The sequence below is a fragment of the Impatiens glandulifera genome, chromosome 3 (genome assembly GCF_907164915.1).
Source record: "Impatiens glandulifera chromosome 3, dImpGla2.1, whole genome shotgun sequence".
Classification (NCBI taxonomy): domain Eukaryota; kingdom Viridiplantae; phylum Streptophyta; class Magnoliopsida; order Ericales; family Balsaminaceae; genus Impatiens; species Impatiens glandulifera.
The window spans coordinates 4343326-4349772 of record NC_061864.1 but is presented as its reverse complement, the minus strand read 5'-3'; the positions used below and the strand labels follow the sequence as shown (position 1 = coordinate 4349772).

At 30.2% G+C, this 6447-nt stretch overlaps 2 protein-coding genes across 2 annotated transcripts; both read right to left on the bottom strand.

Annotated features, from left to right (window-relative positions):
• Positions 1 to 1258: 1258 nt before the first annotated feature.
• On the bottom strand, positions 1259 to 3067 carry LOC124929506 (ribonuclease P protein subunit p25-like protein). Its single transcript, XM_047469886.1, has 8 exons — positions 2920 to 3067; positions 2685 to 2765; positions 2511 to 2599; positions 2355 to 2429; positions 2132 to 2193; positions 1954 to 2034; positions 1637 to 1807; positions 1259 to 1561 (listed from the first exon to the last, which is right to left on the bottom strand). The coding sequence occupies exons 1-8, from the start codon at positions 3043 to 3045 to the stop codon at positions 1509 to 1511; spliced, it is 738 nt and encodes a 245-aa protein (XP_047325842.1). The 5' UTR covers positions 3046 to 3067; the 3' UTR covers positions 1259 to 1508.
• A 1659-nt stretch (positions 3068 to 4726) lies between these two features.
• LOC124929507 lies at positions 4727 to 6185 on the bottom strand. Its single transcript, XM_047469887.1, has 4 exons — positions 5902 to 6185; positions 5611 to 5713; positions 5335 to 5496; positions 4727 to 5111 (listed from the first exon to the last, which is right to left on the bottom strand). Exons 1-4 carry the CDS (start codon positions 6144 to 6146, stop codon positions 4971 to 4973), a joined length of 651 nt encoding a protein of 216 aa, XP_047325843.1. The 5' UTR covers positions 6147 to 6185; the 3' UTR covers positions 4727 to 4970.
• Between the last annotated feature and the right edge of the window lie 262 nt (positions 6186 to 6447).

Sequence of the window (6447 nt, the reverse complement as noted above, 5' to 3'; positions counted from 1 at the left end):
TTAAATGGTATCAAACTTAGAAATATAAAACTTAAGAAATTGAATTCTAATTTTAATTTTAATTTTAATTCTAATTCTAATTCTAATTCTATAGTTATCAAACCCTCTAAAAAAAGTAATTGAATAATGACCCAAATTGTTATATAAGGTTCAATTTGTGTTATTTTTATTAAATGAAGCTCAAACTTTAAATTATGCAATATAAGATTTTAAATATCAAAATTTTAGACATTTGAATTTATTTTTTTAAATTGATAAAATGTTTCTCATATTATTTTAATTTTTCTAATTAATTTGTCATGATTTTAAACGAAGTGATATTTAAAGACGTTTTGGCCGTATTTTAAAATAATTGTGTATTTCTTTTGGAGTTTACACTTTCTATTTCGTTGAAGTTGGTTTTAATTTTTTTAATAAAGATAGATATTTTATTTATTTTTCAAAAATTTAATAACGACATAACTTTGTGTTTGTTTAAACGTATTATATAAATTGAGTATTTTTTCGAAATATACGCGTTCAAAATTGTCAAATACGATTTCAATGCCTTAAAAACTATGTAATGTGTGGAAATAATTAGAAAAACCCAAAAAAATTGCTATTTTATTTTTAAAAATGTGGTATATTAATTAAGAAAAAAAATACTATAATAAAGTGAGGAGACGGAGAAAAAAATCTTAAATGACTAGAATTGTGATAGTTGGAGTTTTATGTGACACAATTCAAAGTTTGAACCTTAAATAGTAATTGGGCCATTGAATAATATTTTTTTTATTTAGGTAATTTGTATTTTTAATCCAATTTTAACTTAATTCAAACAAAAACAAAATTATTTCAATTAATAATTCATTTTCAATTTATAAGTTTGAATTTTGAATTAATTGGTTAAATAATCATTAAAATATATAATATAAAATGGTTAAGTAGAGTTTATAAATTTAGGTTGGATAGGATTGTAGCCCAAAGAATGAAAGTGTCACTTTCTTATATGATTGATCAAATGATCACTCATTGCCAAAAGCCCCCACATAAAGATATTTACCGTAAACTGATTTTGTTTATAGTTAATTTACATCATAATTTAGAATCTTCAATCCAAATCATCATTTGATTAATTAACTACTAATTATTTCAGCTCTTTTTCACTTGACAAGATCTCCCATTTCAATCATTGACCAGATCTCCTCATGTGATCTTTTCCTATTTCAACTCTTTTTAAGTTTAATCATTGAAAAAGAAATCAATTTCCAAATACAATCAAAATCTATCATAAATTTGGCAAACATACATAAGAACATTCTTCCACCACTTTCAATGAATCAATTCCAATACTCTCATCACAAAATCAATTATAATTTTATTTTGAATAAAAGAATATGCAGCTCATTTATCTCCAACACTTAAATGAACTCCTAAGAAATAAGCCCCCCAACACATCTAAAAAGGATATATGGAGCATGCATGCAAATCAAAGAGAGTCTGAAACAAACAATCCTCGTCGAATTCGATTAAGCATCGCCAACAGATCTAAAGCCCCGGTTTCCCCTTCCTCGTCCTCTACCTATAACAAGCCAAACAAAACATGATAAGAAAAACAAAAAGATCAATTATCAGGTATATATACAGCTAACCATACCACGGCCCTGATAGAAGGAAGAATCATTGTTATCGAATTGAGGGCCATTGTAGCCTCCTCTACCACGACCACGAAAGTTACGGCCTCCTCCACGCCCCCTTCCTCGGCCATAGCCCTGATTTTCATCATCCCAACCTCCATCATCATACTCACCATACATAAATCCATTACCTGTAATCAAATCAATTTCCCAATCTGTCTCTTAATTATGTGAAACGGATCCAAGAACAAAAACAATGTGTTTCCAAATGGGATATACATACTAGTTACAACTTATGAAGAGAATGTGGCTAATTAAGAAATCCCACACCACATACCATATGATCTGGATCTTCCTCTCCCACGACCACCACCACGGCCCCTTCCACGACAACCACTTGAAGATTCTTCTGCATAACCTGATAGTGTCATAACAATACATTAAACAAAACTAATCTTGATCCATAGTTCCCGTCTACTATGGAATAATAATGAAAAAAGGAGATGCAGTAATACCTCCATCGTCATCAAACTCATATCCCGTCTTCACCTCATTTGCAGGTAGTGGAGCCTGGTACCTGGATGCGCATGACATAGTTAAGTTTCAACTTTTTCAGATTTCACATCTTTCAAAGAATAAGTTTACCACAAACATCAACAACATCTTGATCTTACAAGAAAGAGACATTATCATAAACCTTGCAATTCACACTAAGAAACACAAACAGCAGAAACTCACCCAATGGAAGACATATCTAGTTCTGTCTTTGACAGAATAATGGTAATCATTGAAACATGCCTTGTGGTTTCCACACTGCAAATGTAAGGAATATAAATGTCACAAACTAAGAAGCAATAGCTTAGGCTAAAGAGAAGTTAACAGTAAGGTTCTTACGGGTCAAGCCCTTCTTCTATTGGCTCCCAGTTATCAGTTATATCAGTGGAACAAATCGATGTAACTTGGTGAAGACCAACAATCCTACGCTGCAATATATCAATTAAGAAAACTTAAATGCCTGTCTAAAAAAAAGCATGTATTGTACTGTACACTAAAAGAGAAGAATAAAACCTTGATCAACTCGACGATAGTTACAGTTTTGTTGATGGCTCTACCCATAGCTTTGAAAACAATTTCATTCGATCCTTTGTCCTACAAATTAACCAGACATATATACTAAGTCTATATTTAATATATGATCATGACAAAGAGACCTACCTAGAAAAACAGAGATATATCGATCGATGACTTGAATCCTAAATGATGAAATAAAAGATATAGATAGCTAGAGAGTAGTCGTTGGTACTTGGAGCAAGGTCATTGCATAAGTGATATAGTTTCGCATCCTCCCCTGGCTTGTAATTCGGATTTCGTTTGCCTGAATTGGTGGTGTATCGACCTTAGGCTTCTCAACCCTCCGGTATCGGTCCATTAATTAATAATTTCTTATCTAAATAATTAAACAACAGACAATTATATGAATCATGAAATGAAAATAAACTAGAAACGATTAAAGCTGCAATGAGAAAAGAGAAGTAAAGATCTGTAAGAGCTATACACCTTTTGTTTGTTATTATTAGGACGACGACGACCAAGGAATAAGTCCTCCCTCTTCTTTAGGCTCCAAAACGCTAACATGCAAACCCCAATTCTATTTTTATAGCTCTTTCTTGACTCGATTATAAATATTATAATCTATTAAAATGTTTATTGCTTTTGATTCGATCATATATTTGTAACAAAACATACATTTTTTTTTTTATAAGTGTTGTTAAAGCTTTTAGGGTTGGTTTATCATCTGAAAACGTTTTGAGTTTAATCGGAGGGTCATGATTATGGGGTGTTAATTGTCACGCTAGCTCTCATTTATTTAAAAAAAAAAAAACTTAAAAAAAAATATATAAGTAAAATTTGACCAATTAACCTATAATCAAAACATGGTATATATATATATATATATATATATATATATATATATATATATATATATATATATATATATATAATGTGAATGTGTAAGTTAAAATTACTGAAGAGGCAGAGATCTCGTGTTTTACAATAACCTTGAGATTGAATTAGTAACCAGAAAGTAAATAATATTTTTCTTTCTAAAGTGATACTTCATGCAAATTTACGCATTGATTGAATTTCAGGATGGATCTAGATAGAAAATTCAGTGTATTAAAATTATGAAACATTCCTTTATAATTGATTCCCGGTCCCATTTAAAAATAAAAATACATTAATAATTATGAGATTGAGGTGGGTACGCTTTAATTGAAGTTTTAAGTTAAAGTATCAAGTTATGTTAAAGTTGGGATTGTGACTGAAGGTATATTAGATTTTTTATTTTAAAAATAAAAAAATTGATCAAATTATTATCCAAAATATTGATAAAGTTAGTTTGAAAAGAAAAAGAAAAGCATTGTTAAGTGTAAGTGGCTAAAATTGATACTTTTTTATTGCTATAGATAGATAGTCAGGAAGATTCCTTATGGATAAATAATGTTTTAATTTTTTTTTCTTTTACGTATAATCATTATATAAAATTAGACAGTAGATAGTTACAAAATATGACTAGAAGAAATTAAAAGTTAAATTAGAATGGATATGGTCTAAATTTTCTTAACAAGTCATTTTTCTAAGTAGTGTGAAATGGTTCAAAACACTTTAAAAAAAGTTTTTAAAATATTTATTTAACAACTTCTTATAATTAAATAAAAATTCTTATGTTGTCATTTTATTTGTATGTTGTTACTCCATAAGTATTTAAAAAAACAGTTGATGTATTCTTAAATTTGTTTAGAGATTTAACTAATTTAATACATTATTTCTTTTTTAATTTAGAAAACAAACACAATCCCCAACTTCAATTAAGTCGATCTTAACCTAATATGACATCTTAGTATTTAGGTAAAAATTATTTTTACTTGCTCTCATGTATAAAAGTTAAATGAAGCATTGTTGAATAGAGAATTTGATGGGGTTAAAAACAATTTAAAAAATATGTTATTTATTAAAGAAAATAAGACTAATCCAAGCATAGACTGTAGAGCAGGCCCAAATTCATTAATAAATATACAATTGACTGTTTAAGATAACCCAGAACTGTCTAAACAAAGAAATCAATATAAGTTGAAAACTGTGTAGCAATGGAAAATGGAGATAAAATAAAATAAAACTTTGAGAACTCGTTCAAATTATGCAATGTTACATTTATATTAGATCAACCAAAGTGTTTGGGTGACTTCAATGATAGTATTTTTAATGGGCCACAACAAGATGACCAACACACATACCTTTAGTTTGAGCCTTTATTATTTTTATCTATTAATTAGACAACTTTGAAGCTTTTTCTCAACGAAAAGACGACTCTTTGATAATCGGATCGAGTATGTTTCTCCATTTCTTATAGTCTATAGATGACCCTCCATCTGCCAATGCAAATCCATTCACAAAGAAGAATGGCGTTCCATACACTCCTCTAGAACAACCATACTGCAAAAATTACATTCATTCATTGATTAATAATACAGCCTACAGTAAATTTAACCCACCAAGTTGGTTCAGTGGTAAGAATCGGTTTAAGAGATTATTCCATCTGAAAGTGTTTTGTGTTGAAGCAAGCCACGACGGTAGGTGAGGCCATGACTGTAGGTGTTTTTGCTAGTACTCCTTTTTTAAAATACAGCAGAGGAAATTTCAATGAATACATACATACCTTGAATGAAACCCTTGTCAGGAGATCGGTTTTCCGGTCTGTAAATCCGGATTCAATATCACTGCTGTATGAACTACCAGTTGCTTTAACAGCAAACTTTGCTACGTGCTTCACAACAGATGATCGCGACTTATTGAAGGTTGGTTTATTGTAAAGCTCTTCCTGTTTATTATTATTATTAATTTACACAACACTTGGGGATTGGATCATCTATTATAATATATGGATTTGATCAAGATCATCATGTATATCAAAAATGAATATATATATATATACCTGATTCTTAAAGAACAATTCCATTAGGTCGTAAGTGGAAATGGGCTTCAATTTGTTCACGATATGCAAAGCACGAGAAGTCACGAAAGCATTGTCATGGTAACTGCAAGACTCCAAAAAGACTAAGTCAATTACATACATACATACATAGATCTTAGCACTCTGATGATTTCAGATTTTGAATTTTGATCCTTATTTTGATTTAGTAGCCTAATCATAAGAAAAGAAAAAAGCAGATCAATTACAATTCAAAATACTCTTTCAGGATATATATAATATAGGAATGCTTACGGCAAAGGGAAGGGATGAACGATTAGTGAGACATGAGAACCATAATATTCAATTGCTTGTTTGAGAGGAGGCCAAGCGTCTCTGCTATCAGGGCAAACCGGGTCGAAGAATGCCTCGATTATGATCGAATCGGTGGTGGCTGCCTGATTCTTGTATAGGAAACCGTCATACTTAGCCGGAATTGGGGCTTGGCCGGCGACGACCCAGCTGAAATAGGCCAAAATTATTAAGATAGAAATTGACATGGAATAAGTATGATCAGTGGTTGTGCTTAAGTTCTCTCTCTAGAATTATTACTGATTTGAAGAAGGTTATCTTGACAATGGTGCAAAGATGACGAAGATCCATGAGAGTGACATCAAATTGATAACCCCATTTCAGAAAAGTCAAATTCAAATTTATGAATTTTGATTTATAACTATTTTTTGAGTTTTATTAATTTTGGCGTTGGTTGGATTGTTATGTAAACTCTTATGACATAAGAAATAACAAAAATAAAAACTTAAAAATATTATGATAAAAATAAAAGCTTAGACCTTGTTCTCT

What these genes read in the sequence shown, in the direction of transcription:
- LOC124929506 (XM_047469886.1), bottom strand. Translation starts at nt 3,045, where the DNA reads ATGGACCGATACCGGAGGGTTGAGAAGCCTAAGGTCGATACACCACCA. An exon ending in ATAGAAGAAGGGCTTGACCC is followed by an intron (nt 2,430 to 2,510) that starts GTAAGAACCTTA and finishes TTACATTTGCAG; the next exon opens with TGTGGAAACCACAAGGCATG. An exon ending in TTCCTTCTATCAGGGCCGTG is followed by an intron (nt 1,562 to 1,636) that starts GTATGGTTAGCT and finishes GGCTTGTTATAG; the next exon opens with GTAGAGGACGAGGAAGGGGA.
- LOC124929507 (XM_047469887.1), bottom strand. Translation starts at nt 6,146, where the DNA reads ATGTCAATTTCTATCTTAATAATTTTGGCCTATTTCAGCTGGGTCGTC. An exon ending in GTTCATCCCTTCCCTTTGCC is followed by an intron (nt 5,714 to 5,901) that starts GTAAGCATTCCT and finishes GGAGTCTTGCAG; the next exon opens with TTACCATGACAATGCTTTCG. An exon ending in AATTGTTCTTTAAGAATCAG is followed by an intron (nt 5,497 to 5,610) that starts GTATATATATAT and finishes AATAATAAACAG; the next exon opens with GAAGAGCTTTACAATAAACC.